Source organism: Danio aesculapii, chromosome 3 (genome assembly GCF_903798145.1).
Source record: "Danio aesculapii chromosome 3, fDanAes4.1, whole genome shotgun sequence".
In the NCBI taxonomy this organism is placed as follows: Eukaryota; Metazoa; Chordata; class Actinopteri; order Cypriniformes; family Danionidae; genus Danio; species Danio aesculapii.
The window spans coordinates 27104059-27129408 of NC_079437.1; the positions used below are offsets into that span (position 1 = coordinate 27104059).

The 25350-nt window shown below is 39.0% G+C and overlaps 1 protein-coding gene across 1 annotated transcript; it reads left to right on the forward strand.

Moving 5' to 3' along the window:
- Positions 1-491: 491 nt before the first annotated feature.
- On the forward strand, positions 492-25133 carry LOC130220301 (transmembrane protein 114-like). Its single transcript, XM_056452671.1, is given in 4 exon segments — positions 492-535; positions 537-589; positions 17044-17181; positions 24611-25133. Coding segments are annotated over 4 exon segments (465 nt in total). The 3' UTR covers positions 24841-25133.
- The last annotated feature ends 217 nt before the right edge of the window (positions 25134-25350 follow it).

Genomic DNA, 25350 nt, shown 5'->3' on the forward strand with positions numbered 1-25350 from the left:
TTTGAGGTTGTTTGTGACAAGAAAAAATTCAATGTTAAATTAAGTAAAAAAAAAACATAATAATAATAATCCATGTCCAAAATTATGAAATATCAGAGTGAAACTAAAAATCCCATTGAATAATCATTGTATAACAATGGTTTGTTCTGTAGACAATCAGAAAAAATATATACTGCTTAAGGGGGCTAATAATATTGACCTTAAGATGTTTTTTAAAAATAATAAAAAATGTTTATTTTAGCCGAAAAACCCAAATAAGACTTTCTCCAGAAGAACAAATATTATCGGAAACACTGTGAAAATAATTCAATAGGAGGGCTAATTATTTTGACTTTAACTATCAATCTATTATTAATCTCTCTATATATATTGAGAGTACTTGCTGAGAAAAAACTTTTTGGTTGAATAAAAGTAACTTAAAGTACTGTAAGTCACTTTTTGTGTTTGATGATCTGCTTGATTTCTCCTGCATGGGTTTTTTATTTGGATGGATGAAGTTTTTCTCTCTTGCAGTTCATAACCAGTGCTGGCCATTTGAATCCTTTTGGAGCAGGAAGAAACTTGTCAGATTCACAAAGACAGATACTAAGTAAGATCTGTGTGCCATTTCATCCAAGTGGCGTCGTTGTGTCTTTGATTTATGCAGTTCATATGCAAATACAGTACCAAGTACCATGTGAGGTTTTCTTCTAAAATTAGACATTTCTCCATTTTCAGGCTCTTGTGTGCGTGCATGTTCAGTAATTTACATTTTATTGGCATTGCCTTTAAAATGAAATAGCTGACCATAAACATAGGACGCTAAAATGCTCATTTTAGAAGAAAATTTCAGATGACGCTTAGAGGTTTTTTGCACTCTTCATTTGTTAAAGATAAGCTTCACTCACCAGATCCAGATGTTTCAAGATGTGTCATGTTTGACGTGATAACAGCACGAATGCTCTCTGTTTAGTTTGATTTATATTGCTACAGGTTGCTAATATATACTGCATGGCCAAAAAGTCTGTGTTTGGATCTTTATTGCAGTGACTGATATGTTTCTTGCTTGTTTTTTGTTTGGCAACAATTCTTTAATCCTAATAGATGCAGTAAGTAGTTCAAATAAAAATTAAGAAGACATATGGCAGTATTCCAGAATGACAATGCAAATATTCATCATCCTCAAAATGTAAAAGAAGCTTCGTTTTCAGATGAACTATTATCCTGAACTAACAATGAACAGCTTTATTTTCCTTAAGCAACACTAACAAAGATGAATACACACTGTAAAATGTGTTGTTCATTTTTTATTCAGATTAGAAAACACATCAACGAACATCATCTAATGGACCATATTTTGAAAGTGCTATTATATTAAACTTATTAAATATCAGTCTAATTTTAATATTTAAATATATGAATATATATGTATATATATATATATATATATATATTTTTTTTTTGATAGATCTAATATTGTTAATACAAAATGCCAATTTGTAGGTTCTAATTTCTTTTTGGACATATGAAATACCATCATTAACGCAAGACCATTAGTTGTATTTCAATTATTACCTAGAATTATAACTATATATTATATACAGTTGAAGTCAGAATTATTAGCCCCATTTGAATTTTTTTTCTTTTTTAAATATTTCCCAAATGATGTTTATCAGAGCAAGGAAGTTTTCACAGTATGTCTGATAATATTTTTTCTTATGGAAAAAATCTCATTTGTTTTATTTTGGCTAGAGTAAAAGCAGTTTTTATTTAGAAAAAAAAAAAATTTAAGGTCAAAATTATTAGCCCCTTTAAGCAGTTTTTTCCCCCGATATCTACAAAACAAATCTTCGTTATAAAATAACTACGCTAATTACCCTAACCTGCCCATTTAACCTAGTTAAACCTTTAAATGTCACTTTAAGTTGTATAGAAGTGTCTTGAAAAATAGCTAGTAAATATTATTTACTGTCATCATGACAAAGATAAAATAAATCAGTTATTAGAAATGAGTTATTAAAACTATTATGTTTAGAAAAGTGTTGAAAAAATCTTCTCTCCGTTAAACAGAAATTGGGGAAAAAATAAACAGGGGGGACTTCAACTGTATATAGTTACATATTATGACAGACAGTGGCGGGCAAGTTGACACTATATTTCAAATTTTACTAGTTGCCAAATATTTTATTGCAATTATTGAGTCTGGAAAAATGCATTAATAATTTAAAATATGATGATTGTAGCATGCAGATTACATCTAAACCATAACAACCCGTACATCATAATTTATTAAACAATACTATCTAAACATAACCTAACCCTAATTAAATGAATTTAATATACAGTATGATGCAATTTCACAAATGTATAGGTTCTAAATGTGTTTCATATTTGTAATATGAAACACTGTCATTCAAGCAAGACCATTAAATTCATCCCAGTAATGAACCAGAAAAACCACTGGCTTTCTTTTAAGTCTGGCAGAGTTGGGAAACTTGACACATCAGTAGTAAGCCAGACATACACAGCTTATTACCAGTAACAGATGCCATATCCCTGTTTTACAGTCTACAGCCTTATAATTACACGTCTGTTTAAGATATTGTGACAATGTGGGAACTAATGCAGTGGCCAAAATGATCAATAATTTTAATTAAGTAAACCCCATTTTGAAAATTAATATTTTTATCAATGTATTTTGGTGCATTTAAACAAAACAGATTAAATAGATAAATTTATTAAAATAGTATTTTAGTCACCCATATTTAGATTGAAATATAATACAATTAAATCAACCTACAAAATTTCAATAAAATAACATATAAATTTGGGTGTACTAGTTTTTGGACTGTTATCATAAGTTATTTTGTTAGATAAGCTCCAGATTTGGCTTCAGTACTGACTAATCTAATGTATATGCACAAATATAATGTAATATATTAGCATATATATGAACAGAACAAAAATATATGAATATGTTTTAAAGGGATAATATTTTACCCAACAAAAAAATGGAAAATTCTGTCATCAGTTTGGAACCCAAAAGAAGATATTTTAAAAATGTTGAAAAACAGCTGTTATTGACTTCCATTGTAATTCTAGTCCCACATAGATGGCAATCAGTAATTGTTTCCAACATTGTTTGAAAATATCAAAGCCAGATTTTGTTGTCAATTCTGCCACATACAGACATAAAGGTAAGAAACATACAGATTACTGGATGCATAGTAGTAAAAACACTATTAGATGAATGTAAATATACATTAAATACAAATCAAATTTAGTATAAAATTAAGAGAGAAAATACAAAAAAATAAAAATGAATTATACAACAATACCATACAAATAAGGGCACATAGCAGTGTGCAATAAAAGAAAATAGCAGTGCAATAAGACTTTAGTTTTTAATGTGACATAGCTATTTTTACAGTATAATAATAAATAATAATAATAATAATAATAATACTAATATAATAATAATAATAATAATAATAATAATAATAATATATGAGGTAGTTATTGTCATTGATGTGGTGTTGTGTGTAGTATTATCAAAATCTGTCCTGGAGGGCTGATGTCCTCCTGAGTTTAGCTCCAACCTTAATCAAATACACCTGCCTATGCGTTTAAAACAGTATGCAGCTGAGTAGTATGTCTAAATTTATAGTATTCGATAAACAGTATGTGAGAATTACCTGGATGACCTACTACTTCGGTGAGAATCTGAAGTGGGCATCCAATAGACGCTACGCTATCCCATGCCAAAGAATTCATAAATGCAGATAGGTCACGTAATAATGACAAATAGCGAATGTAGTAGGTTCCGAGTTCCATTCATACTACTCATACTATATGGAACATACTTTCTAATGGTCGTGTAGTAAATTCAAATGTAGTGCCTATTGATTTCAGACGCAGCCACTGATTAGATTGTGTTTGATTAGTGTTGGTTGCAAAGCTCTGCGAGGACATCAGCCTCCGGGATAAGGTTTAGCCCATACCTGTTTAAATATCATCTTTGGATTCTCAATTTGAGTGATCTGTCCCTTTAAATTTATAGGCTGCTTGCCCAAATTGGGATTTGTGGCTATTTTATCATGAATGCCATCACGCACATTTTATTACGTAAGAAACGGAACATAATACCTTTAGATTGCCCTATTATCTTTGGATTGTCATGGAAACACTCTTTAATCAGAAGGCAGAAACATCTGCGGTTGAAACACAGCTGTACCAAGAGCACCGCTGTGAATCATGGCATGGGTTTCAGCATAATATCGCAAGGCCCACCTGCCTGTCGACCCCACAAAATGATTTCCCTTTGTTTTTTTGTTGCATAATCGCAGTATGGCTGGATACTATGCACAATTACTCCAAATCACTCGTCTTTTTAGTGCTAAACAATCACTCTAATAATAATCTCTTTTGTTTTGAAATGAGCCAATAAATGTAAAATCTCAATTATAGCCGCTTGCAAAATGCGTTAATTATTTATATTACAGGAATCAGAAGGAACTGACATACAAAATGCCTCCAAGCCATAAGAAAGCCTTCATATCCATCATGTACATGGCACATTATAAAATCAACACTAAACCGTTCAAGGCATTTGTGCTGATTGCGATTTTGAAGTTCACATGCTCCATTCAAACCGTGAAACATCTCCAACGTTTTCCACAGAGACAGTAACAAGGTTGTAAAACTATGATTATCTCAGGCTTCAGACCCCTAAACGAGCTGAAATTGGATTTAGGTTCTGTTCTGCTTTGAACAAGAGACTCAATAAGTCTGGGTGCCAGGCGGTAGCTTTGATTAGATAGTAGCCTCTGCTCGAGCTTAGGTAAATTCCCCCCCTGAAGGGAAGTTCAATATGTCTTTCCACTATATCTGTGCTGGATTGTTCGCTCAAAAGATGATCCTCAGAGAAACCATAAAAGAAATAGCTTATATGTTTTGAGCACCTTGTTTATTGAAGGAAAAACTGTGCAGAGTAATGTTGGAAATAGAAGTGCAACAAATATAATAGGCTGAGATGCTCAATCATTTCATGGATAGACACAATGTGGCTGTTTCAGGGTGAAAATAATGCCGGGCCTGATTATAACATGACAGTGTGAGCAACCTTTGATTTGATCGTGAATGACAACTGTTTATTTGCATAAATCTCCAAACATGTCTTGTATGGATCTCAGCCACTTATGATGACTTTTGAATTGGGCTTCTATTATCATAGAAAGCAGACAAGGACTTTTTCATTGTATTTCTCTAAAGTGGAAAAATGACAGTCTAAATGACTGAGGTCGTCTGTAAATGATTTGTGGATATCTTATTTCAGCCAAAACAGGTTTTGGTCTATCGTGTTTCCTTCTCATCACATCGTTAGTCTTTGGTGGTCTATAGTGAAGCCATTAAAAAAAATCCATGAGCAGCAGCATGCTGTACTATCTTAAATCTTAGGTGTACAAAGCTTCCTAGCTATGTTACTTTTTTAAAGTCTTCTACTCAATGACAATCCTCTTATGTTCTCTAAAATGCTTACACAGAATGCCTGGCAATATAGTGTGTGCGTGTATTGTATATATGAGCAATAATCAAACACGAGTAGCAGGCTGGACGAGTGGCTGTTTTTTTGCAAAATATCACACAGCTTATCAGCAATAAGAATAGAACAGTTGTGTATATATATACATAGATATATATATATATATAATTATATATATATATATAAGTATATAGATTATTATAATATATATATATATATATATATATATATATATATATTATTCAAAAAAATTACATTACTAACTTGCTTTGCTTCTTAGACTTTACACACCTGAACTTGCCTATAGCACTTATTCACTGTTGCTCTTATAGTTGTGTAAATTGCTTCCTTGTCTCATTTGTATTGTATATATATATACAGTTGAAGTCATTATTATTAGCCCCCCTTTAAACATTTTTTTTTTCTTTTTTTAATATTTTCTAAATGATGTTTAACACAGCAAGGAAATTTTCACAGGATTTCAGATAATAATTTACCTTCAGGAGAAAGTCTTATTTGCTTTATTTTGGCTAGAATAAAAGCAGTTTTTAATTTTTTAAAAATATTTTAAGGTCAAAATTATTAGCCCCTTTAAGCTATATATTTTTTCGTTAGTCTACAGAACAAACCATCGTTTTACAATAGCTTGCCTAATTACCCTAACCTGCCTAGTTAACCTAATTAACTTAGTTAAGCTCTTAAATGTCACTTTAAGCTGTATAAAAGTGTCTTAAAAATTCTAGTAAAATATTATTTACTGTCATCATGGCAAAGATAAAATAAATCAGTTATTAGAAATGAGTTATTAAAATGATTATGTTTAGAAATGTGTTGAAAAAATATTTTCTTTGTTAAATAGAAATTGGGGAAAAAAAATAAACAGGAGGGCGAATAATTCAGGGGGGCTAATAATTCTGACTTTAAATGTATATATATATATATATATATATATATATATATATATATATATATATATATATATATATATATATATATATATATATATATATATATATACACAGTTGAATATATAACTTGATTGTTTTATGTTCAATCCACTTAAATTTGTAAAAACTAACAAGTTAACTCAATTCATTTAATTTTTGTTTCAACACAAATCGATTGTGATGAGATGATTAAACAAATTTTGTGTGTGAGAAGTCTCTTATGTTCACCAAGATTGCATTTTTTTGTGATTAATTTCAATGAAAATATATAACAGTAAAATAATTTGAAATATATTACATTTTAAAACATAAAACTCAATGTCTTCAGGGTCACATGATCCTTCAGAAACATATATTCAAATTTTTGATCAGTGCTGAAAACTTCTAAACTACTGAAAACTACTTAGCACTTTAGTAGTGCTGAAAACTACTAAAACAGAAAATTCAAATAAAAAGCATTTAGTCAAATCTGTAACATTATACATTTATTTACTGTTGTATTTGATCAGTTCAGTGTTACCTTGCTTAATAAAATAAATGTATTTCCCAATCTATTGATTTACTTTACATTAACTGTGCAAGTCTACAGACCATGTTCAGTAATTAATATTCATTTGACAAGAAACTGCACTTGCAAGGTGAGAAACGTCAGAGCCTCAGCATGAGCCTGACATAAAAAATAGGAACATTCAACTATCAAATGTAACAGTACAGTACTCACAAAGCCTCGAGAGCTGAGATTTGACTGCTCCAGCCTACACAAATAAAATCAATTTAGCTTTCACACACACACTCCTGTGCTTCTTTGGATAATGATAAGCTAATTGTCATTACCTACTCAAAAGTCTATAAGGATTTTGTCATTATGACCCCAGTGGTGCATTTAAATGACTTGAATGGAAGCATATGATGTAAAAAAAATCTTATTGTACTAAAATGTAGATGTATATGACCTCATCAAAAATCTATGGCACAAATTGCAACCTCTTACATAGAGCTTTTCACACCGCATTTAACCAAGGTTAACACAATTTAAAACCCTGCTTCCTTTTAAAAGAAAAGTCTAAGAATACAAATTTGCTGGTATAGTTCACACAAATGTGAATTTACTAAGCATTTAGTCAACCTATGTGTTTCATTCTTATGATGAACGTAAAAGAGGATAATTAAATAAATGTACACTCTAAAAATTGCTGGGTTGTTGGGTCAGATATGGACAAAACAAACAAACAAACAGCACTTTTCTATCATGTCTCTGGACTGGAGTGCAGACAGTGTTTATAAATTCAGCCATGCGCTCATGAATAGAAAAATACTATCAGTCAATAGCTGATTAAAAGGAACTAAAACAGGTTTGGAGCAATTGGAGGATGAGGTGAATTATAAATTCAGCTAACAAACACTTTTGTTTTCAGAATAAGATGAATTTATGTGCTGTGTCTGACCAATGTGGTTAAACTGAGTTTTATCATTTATTAATCCATTCAGCTGATCTCTGTCTCTGTTAGCTTAGCTTAGTTTAGCATATATCATTGAATCTGACGACCATTAGCATCTCCACAAAAAAAAAGAGTTTTGATAATTTTCCTATTAAAAGCTGATTCTGTTCAGCTGGTTCGAATGTAATCACTCGATTGAATGGGCATTATCAGTGGTTGTCAGCTGATAGATATGGGCCACTGGTAGGCTCAGAAGGCTGTTATCATCTATCCACATGGTTAATCAGCTATAGATCACATACAGCTGCGGGCAGAAGTTAACGAGAATTATTTATATTATTTATTAAATTTCCCATTAATTGTAACATCTACCCTACCCCAACCCTAAACCCAATCGTCACAGTAATGTAAAAAACAGATCTGGATCTGTAGTCTTCTCTATTAGTATAGCTGATACTAATGTACCATGTGGATGGATGATAACAGCCTTCTGAGCCTACCAGTAGGCGCAGAAGGCCCTACTGGCCCATATCTATCAGCTGATAACCACTGATAACATTCAAAGCAGTTGTTCTGTTTGGGCTATTCACCTTTGAAAATGTTAACTCTATAAACAAACGCCTGGGTTATCCGTAATCACATTCCACATCGCTCATACTATACCTAACAGATGTTTCCGAAGGTACATTCGTAAACCGCTGGTTAATGTTCTTATTTACATACTTGTTGAATCACACTTGCTGTTTGGATGAACAGCAGGCAATCTTAGGACTCTGTATCTCTGCTTCGGATTCTGCTTGGAATCAGGTGGTGGTTGTAGTTTGAATGGCACCCAGGGCGAGCTTCCCATATTCACCTCCTCATCTATGTGGTTGGGACACATGTAATTGACTCAAACAAACAAATCAGAAAGCATACAAACTGAAATTGTACTAACTGGACCTATCTTGCCTTTTTTGCTGCAAATCATATTATTATATTATATTTTATATTATTATTTTAAATTATATTATATTATATTTAATTATATCGTCATATAGCCCATTAAAGCAACCCAAACCCAGGGCGTTGCTAGACATAGCTCACCTTGCCCCCTACCACAAATAAATATATTTATTTATTTTTAATAAATAAAGCAAATCATTTATATTTATTACAAAATTATTATTATTATTATTAACTGGAAAACAATGTAAAGACACAACTGGAGTGATATGCTAAGATCACTTAAGGAATCTTTTGCATGAATATTAATTATGACAATTCTATAAAAGGTGACCTTATGGTGCAGTGGGTAGCACGTTCGCCTCACAGCAAGAAGGTCGCTTGTTCGAGTCCGGCTGGGTCAGTTGGCGTTTCTGTGTGGAGTTTGCATTTTCTCCCCGTGTTCATGTGGGTTTCCTCCGGGTGCTCCGGTTTCCCCCACAAGTCCAAAGACTGAATTGGGTAGGCTAAATTGCCCTTAGTGAATGAGTGTGTGTGGATGTTTCCCAGTGATGGGTTGCAGCTGGAAGGGCATCTAAAACTTGTGCTGTATAAGTTCATTCCGCTTTGGCGACCCAGATTAATAAAGGGACTAAGCTGAAAAGGAATGAAGGAATTCTATAGAATATGGACTAAAACGTTTTATGGAATTATCTGTTGTCTAAGACCTAACGCATGGCCGAGAATTAATGTTATTAAGTCTTACCTCTCTTACTCATTATCTCTCCTTTCTGCTTCATAGCCATGCTTAGTTAAAATAAACTCATCATCATATTATATAAACTTTAGTTTGTCAACTTCCAAAACTTGCTGCTCTGCAACAACCGGGATTCTCACCGTGAGCAGGAGAAGCATATGTGAGGCGCGGGAGAATAGTTTTTTTCCGCGCACATGCGTCTGTTTGCTTTCACCAGCGTTGTTTCGGTTGCACATAAAGAGTAACAAACTTTCCCTTGCAAAAGATGCCAAATGTGAATGGGCCCTAACATCTTTATTCTGGGATAAACGCTTTAAATTAATACACCTGCATAAAGTAAAGCGTGTCTCAAAGCTTTTACTGGGGTAGGGTTTTTTTTGCGCCGTTTTTCTTCCTGTGCCACCCCCAACAAGATGCCACCCTGGGCGATCACCCGTTTTGTCCATGTCTAAATCCACCACTGTTTGGAATTGACACTGATGAGCGGCACTGCATGTAAAATCTAAGTTCTTTTAGCTTGATACTGCATGCTGCCATGTCAAAAGACACAAAACACCAGGGCTGCATGGGAAACAACAGACACTGCGATGTTTTATTTTTTTTGCGATACATATAACGTTCTCTTTCAAACATTCGCTCGGTATCTCACTATGGGAAACGCCTCAGGCGTGACAGACTGTGGAAGCACCAATTACACCACGTCCGTCCGAGGACGGACAAATCACAGCTCGCGATTAGGAGCCCACCCTCTCCTTTATAATCCGCTGTGATTCCCCGCATCGGCATTCTAGCACTCTTCCTCGTGAAGACTTTCCTTAAGCACCCTAGGCTGCGCTGCTCTGTTCACAAACGTACCGTCAAGGCTAACGTTGCCGAACGCAGCTCAGTCATCTGAATCTGTCGTGGGTTCTTTGCTCGTTACGGAGTATTTTTTACTGCTTTTACTAGCAGCAACTGATATAGCTAACGCGTTAAGGCGAGCTAACTCTGACTTTGACTCACCATGTCTAAAGTCACGGGGAGAAGGGGAAGGAGGCCTCTTCGCGCTCCTGTCCGTCAGCGTGCGGATTTATGATCTCGGGCAGGGGATTCACATCCGATGTGCATCGCATGTATGGGTGCGAAGCATGCCCAGGCCTCGTTGGCGAACACCGAAAGCTGCGTGCACTGCCAGGCAATGCCGATGAGGATTTTGGAGAGAAGGCTTCGAGTGGCGGCATCTTCCAAGGATGATCCGGTCCTCTCTGCCGCTCCGTCCGTCAGCTAATGACGCCAAATCCTCTCCTCCGCGGGATCTTGCTTCGTGGGGGGACATCATGGAGGTAGAATCCCCCGTGTATGAGCCGCTGTTCGACCAGCAGCTACTGGCGGGCGGGGATGAGATGGAAGGGGATGAGGAGGAGGATGATGAGACACTAGCCCGTCTCCTCCGAGATGAGCCGGACGATGAGGAGGAGGATGTCATCCGCCCTTCTTCCCACACATCCAGGCCGACTAGCGCGCAAAGCGGTGAGGTGGCGTCGACCGTGGTGGGATTGCGACCTCACAGAGGTTTGCCAACGTGCTGCCGCCAAGCTCGGCGTGGCGTGGCCTGTGACTTCCTGGTCATCCAGGAGTTAAACGGGATGTGTATGACGGGAAAAGGCTCGCTCCCCGCGCTCCCCCCAGCAAAACAACTACTTCCCGCTCTCCCCAGATTGCATCACGGAGATGAAGCGGTCATGGGATAAACCCTTTACCAACCGCGTGCCCGTCAAGGGTTACTCGTCACTCGACGTGAGCGAGATGGAGGGACTAGGGCTCTCTAACCCTCCAGTGGTCGAGCAGACGGTGGCTCTTCACCTGCATCCAAACAGGCGGGCTTGCTGTTTTCATCGGCCACACCGTCCCTCCCTGGTAAAATGGAACGCTTCACTGCTTCCATGTATCAGAAGGTATATAAATCTTCGGCGCTAACAGTGAGGGCTTTGAACGTCACTTCATTGCTGACGGCCTATCAAGCCGAATTATTGGAGGAGCTTGGGCACGCAGCTGGACGCCGGCAATCCAAACCCGGCAGTCTGGGAAGAGATCTGCAACATTACAGACCTCAATCTGCGCGCCTCACGCGGGGCGGTGCAAAGCTCCGGCCGTACCATGGCTCTCGCCGTTGCGGGCGACGCGATCGCTTGTGGCTGAATCTCTCGAGTATCGGGGACGGGAAAAATTGATTATCTCGACGCTCCCGTAGACTCGAGTGGTTATTCGGTCAGTCGGCTCGCGTCGATGAGGCAGAGATGCGACCTTAAAAAGAAGGACGAGGAGACTTTTGACCTCTGCTTGCCTCGTAAAAGGACATCCACGTCCTCCTGTTCCTGCTACTCGGCCCACTCCTCCGACGCAGGGCAGAAAATTTGTCAGTGCGTCCAGACCGCCTAAACCCCACAGCACAGAGCAGACGGCTCGCCCCCCCGCTGCTCCAAACGCTAAGGCCATGGGGGAAAGCAGTCATTCGCGGCAGCGGCCTGCAAAGTCCAGATCCGCTAACCCCCTCCGCCAAAAAGAAGAGGGACTCCTAGGACGCTATGTTTGGAGAGGAGAGACGGGGCAGCACCTAGGGTTTCTGCGATGTCTCTCCACAGTCCGCCACGGTTGTTTCCCCACCCGCAAAAATGCTGAGGAGGTGGGAATTTGGGCGGAGAAATGGTTCAAGAGTTGTGTTCAGGCCAGTTCAGCTTCCCTCAACACACAATGTTCCGTGGATTGCCGACGGCAGTTCCCACAAGTTCATGTGCAGAGCATTCGGCCACCATGCGGTCTGCCGAGTTCAGGCACACGTTCGCAAGTGCGTTGTCACAAAGCACTTCATTCCCTGTGTTCATGGCAAATAAAAATGCCCTGTCGCATCCAGGCTCAATGCCGAGGGCGCATAAAGCCAAAAACAAAATAAAGACACAAAGAAAAGCGAAAGCTCAAAGCCGAGAGACGGGCCAGTCTCTGAGCCAAACAGATTCTGGCCAAATTTCTCTCTGGCCACAAGAGGGCGCCAGCACTCCATCAGTGGGGCCGGTTCGGCAGCAGCCTCTGTCTCTTCACCCGGAGGCCTGGATAGAGTGTTTCTCCGCACCCGTGGGTCTCGCAACCGTAACCAGGGTTACAGGCTTCAGTTTGCTGGAAAACCCCCTCCTTTCAACGGGGTTATAGCATCTGTGGCAAACGAGGATTCGGCTCAGGTGCTGGAGGCAGAGATATCCTCCCTCATGGGGAAGGGAGCTATAAGACGAGTTCCAGTGGAGGAAACTCAGACGGGTTTTTACTCACGTTACTTTCTAATCCCAAAGAAGATGGGAGTCTGCGCCCAATACTGGACCTGTGTGCTTTAAACAAGCACTTAAGGAAGTACAAATTCAAGATGCTCACAGTAGGAGCTCTCACTCGTTCGATCCGCCGGGGCGATTGGTTCGCCTCGATCGATCTCAAGGATGCTTACTTTCATATAAGCATCTATCCAGCACACAGGAAATATCTCAGGTTTCCTTTCAGAACGAAGTGTTCGAATTTGTTACTCTTCCATTCGGGCTCAGTCTAGCTCCGCGGGTGTTCAGCAGATGCATGGAAGCAGCGCTGTCTCCGCTGAGACACAAGGGTCTGCGCATATCCGCTTATCTGGACGATTACCTGATATGCGCCCGCACACGCGAGCGCGCGGAGCGGGATGCAGAGACTCTTTCGTCTCATCTCACAAGGCTGGGATTCAGAATCAACAACGCCAAAAGCCAGCTGATTCCGTCCCAGGAGATAGAGTATCTGGGCCTGCGCCTAGACTCGGTAACTTACCGCGCCATGCTTTCGGAGAGAAGGATTACGGCGTTCGGTCTATGCCTGACCCATTTTTCGCAAAGGAAACCTGGTCTCGTTCAGAACCTGTCTCCGTCTGATGGGCATGATGGCTTCATCTCTGTCTGTGATCCCACTGGGTTTATTAAAGATGAGAGATTTTCAGCGTTGGATTTCCGCGAAGCGCCTGTGCCCGCGCAGGCACCTCGCGCGCAGGGTACGGGTATCCACGGAGTGTGTGATGGCTCTCCACCACTGGAAAACCCCCTGCATATTCCGATCAGGGGCTCCGCTGGGGAGCGTGTCTCTGAGAAAAGTCGTCACTACGGACGCATCCCTAACGGGATGGGGAGCCGTATTTCAGGGCAGATCGGTGAACGGTCGTTGGACACACCGACTGCGCGAGCTTCACATAAACATGCTGGAGCTGATGGCAGTTTTTCTGGCTTTAAACATTTTCTACCATTCTTGAAGGGTTTCATGTTTTAGTCAGGACGGACAACACAACGGTGGTGGCGTACATCAACCGCCAAGGGGGAACGCGATCGTTGCAGCTGCACAATCTAGCGCGCAAGCTGATTGTCTGGAGCGCCGCTCACTTGAGCTCACTGCGCGCGACGCACGTCCCGGGAGTCAGAAATGTGGGGGCGGATCTTCTGTCGAGGGGCAACCCGACGTACGGAGAATGGGTTCTCCACCCGCAGGTGGTGAATCAAATTTGGGAGATGTACGGCAAGGCTGCCGTAGATCTCTTCGCCTCGCGGGCAAACGCAAAATGTCCGCTGTATTTCTCTCTCGAGGACGAGGATGCGCCGTTGGGTGTGGATGCGCTGGCGCACCCGTGGCCAAACGTGCTGCTGTATGCATTCCCACCGTTAAGTCTAATTTCTCCCACCCTGGACAGAGTAAGAGAAAGCGGGTTGTCTCTCCTTCTAATAGCCCCCCGTTGGCCGGGCAGGCTGTGGTTGGCAGAGATCGCCGAACTTCTGCAAGGAGAGCCCTGGCCGCTCCCGCTGCGACGGGACCTGCTGTCACAAGCGGGGGCACAGATATTTCACCCTCACCCAGAACAAATCAACCTTTGGGTCTGGCCCGTGAAGGGTTAAATCTAAATGCTCTCGGGCTTCCACGGGAGGTCATAAGCACTATCCAGAGCGCTAGGGCTCCTTCAACGCGCTCACTGTACGACCTGAAATGGCGTGTGTTTGAGGACTGGTGCACTAGTGAAGGGTTTATCCCCTTCCAGTGCTCGGTGAGAGATATTCTCTGCTTTTTGCAAAGCTTACTGGATAATGGGAGAGCGTTCTCTACCATTAAAGTTTACCTGGCCGCTATTTCCGCTTGCCATGTAGGGTTCGAAGGGGTTTCAGTGGGACGGCACCCCCTTATATGCCGTTTTATGAAAGGAGTGAAGCGCGTGAGACCAGCGGTGAAACGGCTGGTCCCGTCATGGGATCTGTCTCTCGTTCTGGACGCTTTAACTCGAGCCCCTTTCGAACCTCTGGAGGATATTCCTATTAAGCTCATATCACTGAAGACGGCCTTACTACTCGCTCTAGTCTCAGCTAAGCGAGTGAGCGAGCTGCATGCTTTGTCGGTGCATCAAGCGTGCATGGATTTAGCCGGGATGATGACAGGGTTAAACTGCTACCAAACCCGGCATTCGTTCCCAAGGTCAGTGATTCTGCTTATAACTGTTCTGCTATTGAGTTGCATGCCTTTCACTCCCCTCCGCATTTGTCAGCGGAGGAGAGTAAGTTACACACTTTGTGTCCCGTACGGGCGTTACGCCTCTACGTGAACAGGACGCGATCGTTTAGGAGAAGCGATCAGTTATTTGTGTCATGGGCCACTCGCCGTAAGGGTGAGGCTGTTTCATCTCAACGGCTCTCGCACTGGATAGTGGAGGCGATCGAACTGGCCTATACATCTAGGGGTCTTCGTTCCCCAGAGGGTTTAAGAGCTCATTCTTCAAGAGGTATCGCTACCTCATGGGCTTTGTTCAGAGGGATTTCGGTAAGAGATATTTGTAAAGCGGCAAGTTGGTCTTCCCCGCATACATTTATCAGGTTTTACCGCCTAGACGTCACCGCGCCTTCATTGGCTCACGCGGTTCTTAATGTGTGTCCCTTATAAGCTTGAAAGGTTGTCTTTCTACCGATTCTGTCCGGGGCTTCGGAAAGCATGCGTTACGGGAGTGGTATATATCATTCCCATAGTGAGATACCGAGCGAATGTTTGAAAGAGAACGCTAGGTTACTTGCGTAACCCCGGTTCTCTGAGAACAGAGCGAGGTATCTCACCAGACTTCCCTTCACGCATTACACTCGGGAAGAGCGTGCTTCGAATGCCGATGCGGGGAATCACAGCGGATTATAAAGGAGAGGGTGGGCTCCTAATCGCGAGCTGTGATTTGTCCGTCCTCGGACGGACGTGGTGTAATTGGTGCTTCCACAGTCTGTCACGCCTGAGGCGTTTCCCATAGTGAGATACCTCGCTCTGTTCTCAGAGAACCGGGGTTACGCAAGTAACCTAGCGATATTGAGTATACTTTCCAAATGAAATGAACAGCTCTATTTGGTAATAATTCATGATTGGGGTGATTTTGTAGTTTAGTGCATCTGCATGAAATAATAGTGGGAAGGGGCAGACTGGCCATAGGGAGCACCGGGAGCAGGCCCGACGCTCTATCTGGCCTGCCACCGTGATTCTGGCTTGCCTTGCCCCCCCTTTTCACAAACAGAGGCGTGACTTCAAACCCCCCCCCCCCCCCCCCCACACTTTTCATAAACAGAAGCGCTTCCACCCTTCCCCCCCACCACACCCTGCTATTCACTTGGGCCTGACCTTCTATAACTTTTTTCGGTTGAAAATGCTGTCCCAGTCTGCCCCTGAAAGTGGAGCAAAGATGCAAATGAAATGCCACAAATGGTTTTCTGGTTGTCTAGCAGGCAAAATATTAATAAACAAATATCACTAGTCTACATCGTATAAATACAATTAATCTTTCTTAAAGTTAAAAGCATTACAATTTCTTGCCTGAATGTTTTAAACTGGCCTGAAACGCTCACAGACCTTAAAAACAAATGCAAATGATAAACATGTTGGTTAACTTGAGTAAAATTTTGCAGGGAATCCACAAATCATGGATGTTTCATGGTATGGTCGCAAAGTTTCTTGATTATTATGCCAGAATGAGAGTATAGTTCCCAGCCATATTCACCTTTAAATAGAAAAATTATACAATAAACTATGCTAAGTAACTATGCTAAACTATACTAACAATGAATTATGCTAAGCTAAGCCCTCTCACAATGCGGAACAAACAACATTAGAAGCTCTTTAAAAATGGTCCTCATTAGGCTCATTTATATTCAGAAGGAAACAACAATTCAATTAAAAAAAAGTTTTGCATTAGACAGATTAATTAAGAAAATGAATTGGACTCAATCCCCAAAAACTGCACTAAATTTCCTAACAGCTCCAGTGGTCTGGCTGTGATTGTTTGCTTTGCCCACCAAGGAAATAGCAATTTCTCAATTAGTCCAATTAGCATGACCGGCTAGAGAAAGAATGGGCAAGAATGAGCTGAGATTTGGAGCACCCCCACTGACACCTTGAGCCCTCTTCTCTCTCCAGACATGCAGGGAACGTTCATCATCCTGCTGCCACTCAGCGTGATCCTGCTGTTTGTTGGAGGAATGCTGGGCTTCATCAGTTTGCTGGCGCGAGCGTATCTGCTGCTGCTGCTGACCGGGGTGCTGCTTCTTTTCGGCGGTAAGCAGGACCATCGCTTTCACCTCTGTCTGATCTTCGTGTGCTGTGCATGTGGAGCATTCATTCTGCTCACGGCACACCTGACTGAACATCTGGAGCTGTAGACAGTTTTCATAGTAATGAACACAGCTCAAAACAAAAACCAGATGGATGAAACTACTTTCAACAGATGATGCTGGATTTTATGAGATAAGCTCAAAACTGTTGACTTAGTAATTGGTGATTCATTTTGCTGTGATGACTCCTGATAAAACTAGGAAATAAGCTGAGGAAAAGTGAGTTAGTGGTTGCCCTAGTATTTGTATTTTGTATTATTTTTTGTAAAATATTTTTTATGCTACCGGTCCAAAGTTTGGTAACATTAAAGATTTGTTCACGTTTTTAAAAGCGACTGCATTTATTTTACCAAAATTTTTTATTAAAATAAGTGTTTTATATTTTAATATATTTTAGAAATGTAATTTATTCTAGTAATAATAAATTACATTTATTACAGTATAATAGTCTCATCACAGCAAGAAGGCCATCTTACCCCAGACATGCTCAATAATGTTCATGTCTGGTGACTGGGCTGGCCAATCCTGGAGCACCTTGACCTTCTTTTCTTTCAGGAACTTTGATGTGGATGCTGAGGGATGAGGAGTGCTATCCTGTTGAAAAATTTGCCATCTCCTGTGGTTTGTTATGTAATGAGCAGCACAAATGTCTTGATACCTCAGGCTGTTGATGTTGCCATCCACTCTGCAGATCTCTTGCATGTCCCAATACTGAATGTAACACCAAACCATGATTTTTCTTTCACCAAACTTGACTAATTTCTATGAGAATCTTGGGTCCAGGCGGGTTCCAATAGGTCTTCTGCAATTGTGATTGGAATGCAGTTCAACAGATGATTAATCTGAAAAATCTACATTCTGCCACTTTTCCAAATGATCCAAAGAAACTTAGTGTCCAGTTATTATTTGTTGCTCTTACAACTGGGATTGGCAACAAGACTTTTGTCAGGTAGTGTACATACTACATTTTCAGCAATATTAGTCCAGTCCTCAGTGTCTTATGATAATAATTCTGATATATTTTTTATTAACCTCAGTGTTGAAATCAGCATCATTTATCATTCATTTGTTCATTTTCTTTTTGGCTTAGTCCCTTTATTTATCTGGAGTCGCCACAGCGAGATGAACCACCAACTTATCCAGCATATGTTTTACGCAGCAGATGTCCTTCCAGCTGCAACCCATCACTCGGAAACACATCACCATACACACTCATTCACACACATATACTACGGACGATTTTTGCTTACCTAATTCGCCTATAGTGCATGTCTTTGGACTCGTGGGGTGAAACCAGACCACTCGGAGGAAACCCACGCGAACACGGGGACATGCAAACACCTCACAGAAATGCCAACAGACCAGGCGAGGCTTGAACCAGCAACCTTCTTGCTGTGAGGTGATCATGCTACCCGCTGCGCCACCGTGACGCCTCAGCATCATTTATATGAAGTAAAATCTTAAATAACATTTTAAATATCTTTGCTCTCGATTTTGATCAATCTAATGCATTCTTGAGGAGGAAAAAAAGGAATGTTCATGATTCATATATATTTATGAACATGACCTATAGGGTAATATTGGGAGATGAAATATGTAAAATGTAATGTATTCAGGTGATGGCAAAGATGAATTTTCAATGTCCTGATACCTCAGACATTATTCCACTTTGCTGATATGGTGCTCAGTTATTATTGGTGCTGAATTATTAATCCAATTTCTGATTTTCATTTGCAATGACTTTCAATGTATTACTTAATAGCTTTCTATTGTTAAAGGTGCAGTATGTAAGTTAGACACGCAGTGGTTGAACTAGGTATTGCACTCCTGGATGAAAACACATTTTCACTCAGCTCCTCCTCTGTCGTGCACACAAGCGCAGATTGCCAGATTGCCTAACTATCAAGCCTAAAGGCTGATTTAAACCATTTTCTAACTAAAAGCAACGAACGGCATACGATAGAAGAAATATTTTCCATACTAAAAGTAGTTTTTGTCTTAACCAACAGCTGAAATTTATATTTTAGAAACGGCTTTTATTTCTCACAGGTGAAGATCGATCATCATGTGCTTTATTCAGTGTTAAATGCTAATAATATGAGTTTGAATGCCATTTTACGTGACATTTATTGCCATACTACTGAAAGCAGCAGCAGATATTTCACCTCAGACCTTGATGGTAAAATTAACCGTTTAAAAGTATGCATAGATATTTACATTACATCTTGCCTACGCTGTTGTTGTCTATTGGAAGGAATGCGTCAATAGAGCCACCATTTTAATTCAGGGTAGCGCTCCTTTGAAATGATTATGGGACCAAGGTGCAGTGGAGGACTGGCCATCCGGAGCCATAGATATATAAACAAATAAACATGTATCTATAATTGGGAGTTTTCCCGGTGGTCAGTATGCTAATATTTTTTTAGAAATTATGAAAATTTACATTTTACATCACTTTTCTATATTGATGGATAAGTTGACCGCATGGGAATTGCAGACAAAGGGCATGTGTTTTTGTGCATGGTAATGTATTATCCTCCCTCGTTAAATTTGATCTGATATATGTCCTGAAACACCCCTTCTCCTGCTTTCACTTCTAATGCGGAGGGAGTGATTTGTGTGTGAATGAATCACCGTTATGAACGACTCATGTGAACCATCGATATACCTGCGTCTCAATGTACATATCCACCTTTCTGATCTAACGTTAAACGTTATACATGGTATATAACATTAGTAATATTCAATAATTTAAGGTTGACAGTATGCACATTGAGGCACAGGCACTGTTATGTTATCAGGCACTCTTATAAGTTACTATAAAAAACTAGCCGTTACATCACTTAGCTGACAATAATACAAGTTTCTGTCATCAGTGTCTTGTTGTCAGATTTCATTCACATTGTTTGCTGATTTTATTCAACAAAACTAGCATAAGCCTAGTATTGAGTGCAAATTGCTGCTACTTTGCCTTATGGTCAATGCAGTAAGTGACTGTATTTTCATCAATAACGTTACTTGTTTAGCACTAAAATTCATACAATATGGTAAAAAATGAAATCTTACCTATGAAATGTAATGCCTAAGTGCTTTGTTTTCTTTGTTTGCTCATTACTACACCTGTACTTTAGTGGCTTTAGTCTTGACTAGTGTGGTTGAATGACTTTTGTCCTGGGAGCACTGTACAAATGTGGCGGCGCAATTGACCCATGCTCAGGGTCCGTATGCGATATCTAGTGTACTGTATATATCTATGGAAAGTTTGCAGTGTAGTATTCTGTGCTTCTGAGTAGCTGTATTTAAATTTCTGTCATGCTGCATCTGGTGCAAATAGCAAAATTGCTTTTCATTGCAAATCTAGTCACGTAGCGGGTTGTTAGGACACAGTGTTACAATGTAACCTGCTCACCTAATGTTTACGTTTGTAATATTTATATTATTTGCTGATTAACCTCCTCATGTGAAACTCTGAATCTGCGTCTCATTTCAGAGGCTGTTACTGTTCACCAGAAGTCGCATTTCAGTCATGGGCATGTGCTATGAGAGAGTTTCTGAATAAATTAATGAATGAAATACACTGTTTCCCATGAAGGCAACTCGAGTGCTGAAATATAATTGGCTAAACTGGCATTGTGGGGTTAAAAGAACCAAACCAATGTTCACTTGGTATGTTTCTTAAATATCTGCAAACATATTATTGTATTTTATGCTTTAGAAGAGTCATAAACTTACATACAGCACCTTTAATTGTCAGTTCATGGAAAATTAACAGCCGTATTACTGATTTTTTCCCCAGCATTTATTTAAAATAAAAATATTTTCTAACATTACAAATGTCTTTACTTGCCCTTTTATCAATTGAATACGTTATTGCAAACACAAAAATTGCTGATAAGGATTATGTGACACTGATGACTGAACTAATGGTGCTAAAAATTCAGCTTTGCATTGCTCTTTGAAAAATAAATGTAATGCACGTACAAAAGCAGCAGTTTTTCAGTCAGTATGTCAGATTGTTAGTAGACCCAAAAGAAAATAGCAGAAATTGCTGAGCACCATAATGGTTTTTCAATTGGCCAGGCACATCCTTATGGCAGTCCCTATTTACTGCAGTAGGCAAACTAAATCATACAGCTTCAAGACACACGATTGAGTTATTTATGCTGAAGAATAAAAAGTGAATGTCTCCTCCAAAATGAGAAATAAATTGCTCATAGCAGACCTGTTTTTACTCAGCGTTCATGCTTGAAATGCTGGTGTTTGTTATAGTGGTTTTTAGGATCCATTTACTCAGGTCACTTTTTTGCATTCTTTTCATGATGTAACTTTAAAAACTGGTCATGAGATCTTCGACAATAGATTTCTATTGGGAGTCATTTCACTGGTGCTGCTATATTATACAGACACTGATTCATGTTTAAAAAGGAAATACCATACTTTCCTGCGTCATTCATGAAATAATACAGGTTCTCTCAAAGTCTCTCTCAGGATAAAAGCCTTTCAAAATTCACTCAGTATCTATGACAGAAAAGCCATGGCGACAACAACTAAAACCACTATGGACCCTGAACTTAATCAAACTGATATGAAAACATGCAATCATTGTAATGCAGCGATGCCCCTAAATGTCAGCAGATTACAGTTGAGTGAATGAACTTCTTGGAGATTGTTCATCAGCCCTTTTTCTTTAAAATACCAGCAGGAACTGATGGGCTCTGATGAGGATGAGGGTCCTCAAAATCAGGGGCTTTTTAAAATAAAAAGAGTACCAGCATGAATGAACTGCATTAAAGTACAATGATCCCCTTTGTGGAGAGTTGTACAGTATTAGACTATCATTTTATTGTCATTGATGGATTGACGCATGAATAGAATGCATTCATATTACAGCTAACAGTTTTTGCAATTGATGAATTAGAAAAACACTGACATGGCATCCAATTAGAATCTGCAAGACTTTAATGAGTTATTATTAGTAGACAAGATGGCACTGTTAGCCTTGTGGTCAGTGTGCTGACAAATATATTGCAACTTTGGTGCAGGTGTCCTCAGTTCAAGTCCTGACTAATGGGCCTTTCCCGATTATACACCCTCCTTTCCTTTCCAGTCTGTTTCCAATTTCACTTCCTGTCAGTGTCTCCTGTCCTATCACAATAAAGACAAAAATGCTGGAATTAAATATTTAAATTGATAGACAAGAAAACTGCAGTGTTTGTTTAAAATAAACCAATTAAAATAATGCTTAAATTAGGCAATATATATATATATATATATATTATTAGCATTAACCAATGTATTGTATTGCAGTGTAGGTAATGTATATGTACACATTAAATTCAAGTTTTTAATAATATGTTGTTTCTTTATGCTTTTGAATTGCATTATAGGACCTTGATGTATCTTTCAACAACTTTTAAGCTTGAAGAATTTGAAAAAGTGACTTTTATTAGTATCTTTATTATTTTAAAGTGCTATATTTTCTGGATTGGTGTTGTAAATTGTGATACAAAACCTTGTATTAAACTGGCAGTACATTTTCTGCTATTTTATAGAGCTATTTCTCTATATGAAGAGTTCAGATGCAAGTGCTGTCTGAAATTTCCATCAAAAATGAACATTTATCTCAGCCTCTTTTGTTTATGTTGAGATATTTTACTTTAAAGACCAGGAAAGGGACTTCTTCTTTGCCATAAAAATGATATTACTGAACACGCATGCAGGAGCCTGGTAAAAATACTCATTTAGAGGATAATTTCAGATGGCACTTAGAGGTTTTTGCATCTAAACTCTTCATATATTAGCTCTTATCCATTATATTATTTCAAACTACTAAAATGACAATAAAAGTCACTTTGTTAAAGTCTAGAGGTAAATTTTCAACATCAAAAGCCGACAGAGCGGAGATCAAGGTCCCATAATGCACTTCACAGCCATAAATACATAGAAAACACTTGTCAATCACAATATTTTAGTGCATAGTTCTCTGTGTGAATGTGTTCTCTTTGTTTTTAAAGTAAAATAAAAAAAGTTATGAAATAACACAACTGGACATATGTGAATTTTTAAAAACAGATTTAACAATACAAGTTTTTGACTAGTATTTTTTGTTTGTATTTATCTGGTCCTACATTGCCAGTTGATTCAGTTGTTGGTAATACATCTATATTCTAATATGTTTATATTGGCTACTGCTGACTAAGTGAATTCATGCTGCAGTTTAACATACAATGAGCATCGAGCAACATGGTCTAATTTTCAGCAGCTTGTTTGTTGACATGTCAGTAATCAAAATTTCCATCTAAAAGCAATTGTTTAGATTTTTTTGTACTAGAAAACTAAACAAAAAACATTAATATTATATTATATTAATATTATCTTTTTTGTTTTGTTCTTTAAACTACTGATGACATGTCTTCCTAATTTTAAACAAAAAGGTTTTCGTTAAGAAACATTTAATTTTCTTACATAAAATTACAACAAGATGCCATGTTTTCAGACATGTTCATATTAATTTTGATAACACCAATATTAATGTTTTAAGTTTTTGGTGGAATAACCTTTATTGAACAAAACCAAACAAAATTCAAGAGTTCACACTTAGCTGATTAATTATAAAGCAAGTTTGGCAATGCTGTCCCGGGAGAGAGCCCTGAGCTCATGAGATCCTCAAGCTCGGGGCTCCCTCACATATGCAGGGCGTGAGGGGAGTTTGAGCTCAGGTAGATCTCGAGAACTCCCCTGCTTATTTATGGCTAATGACAGATTATAGGGATTGCTATGGAGATATATACTGCTTGTTAAGAGCTCATCTATGGTTTCAATTTGGTTTGGTCAATTCACCTATGTCACATGTCTTTGGACTGTGGGAGGAAACGGAGAACCCGGCGGAAACCCACAAGAGCACAGGGAGAACATGTAAACTTCACACAGAAACATTGACTGGCCTGTTAAGTATTTGAACCATGATGTTCTTGCTGTGAGGTAACAGTGCTAACCACTGGGCCACCATGCCATCCTTTTAAGGGAAAGGTTTTAAGGGAGGAGTAGGGGTGGAATGGGGGATTCTTCAAGGTGAAGATAACCGAGGTAAGAAACTCTAGCTATTTATAGTGAGTTAGAAATCATCTGATTGGTGAATCATGCGTTAGCTAATGCAGGACCAGCTATGGTCAATCATAAGCATGCGCTTCTCTCAAAATTAGTTTCTAAATAAACTTCAACAAAACAAAAAACAAACAAAAAACAAACAAAACAAAAAACAAAACAGAACAGAAAAATAATTTTAAAATGCTCTTTAAGATTCATTTTTATATTTATATATTGTTATATATTTTGTGTCTCAGTCTACAATTTATATGTTCTGTTCCTCACAGCTGTGCTCTCCTTGGCTGGAATCTGTGTCTACATGGCTTATTCTGCTGCCGCCTTCAAAGAGGCCGTGGACATTTCTGGACACAAGACCCTGCAGGACATCGAGATTTACTTCGGCTGGTCTCTGATTCTAGCCTCTGTGTCTTTTGTTGGAGAACTGTGTACTGCTGTGGCTTTCCTGCTGACCTCAGCCAGAGTGAGCCAGCAGACCAATCAGGAGCAAGACGAATAACAGCTATGCTACATAACCTCAATCAGGACTGTGCTGGGGACGGCACCATGTGAGGGCATTGAAAAATGACATACAGTACAAACACTGAAAACAAAGTTGATGTTTACATGTATATTTTTTATCTTTTAAAGGAAAATGGAAATGTCAGCACAATTATATTTCAATGTTCTCTACTTAAGGATTAGTTCAACCCAAAATGAAATTGGCTGTTAATTTATTCAAACATTTTTATAGGCTATCTAAAAAGGTGATGCAGCATCAACTCACATACAGTATATTGTAAAAGTCATCATTTTGACTGTCAAAGTGCCATTAATTTTTCATCACCATCACAACTTAAGAAAAGAATAATAATAAATAAACATTTTATAATATTCTGAAGTAAAAATATCACCTACATCTTGGATGGCCTTGGTTAGGTTTACTGTAAACCATATGACCTTTAAGGACAGATTACAGATTTGAGGTTGTTTGTGACAAGAAAAAATTCAATGTTAAATTAAGTAAAAA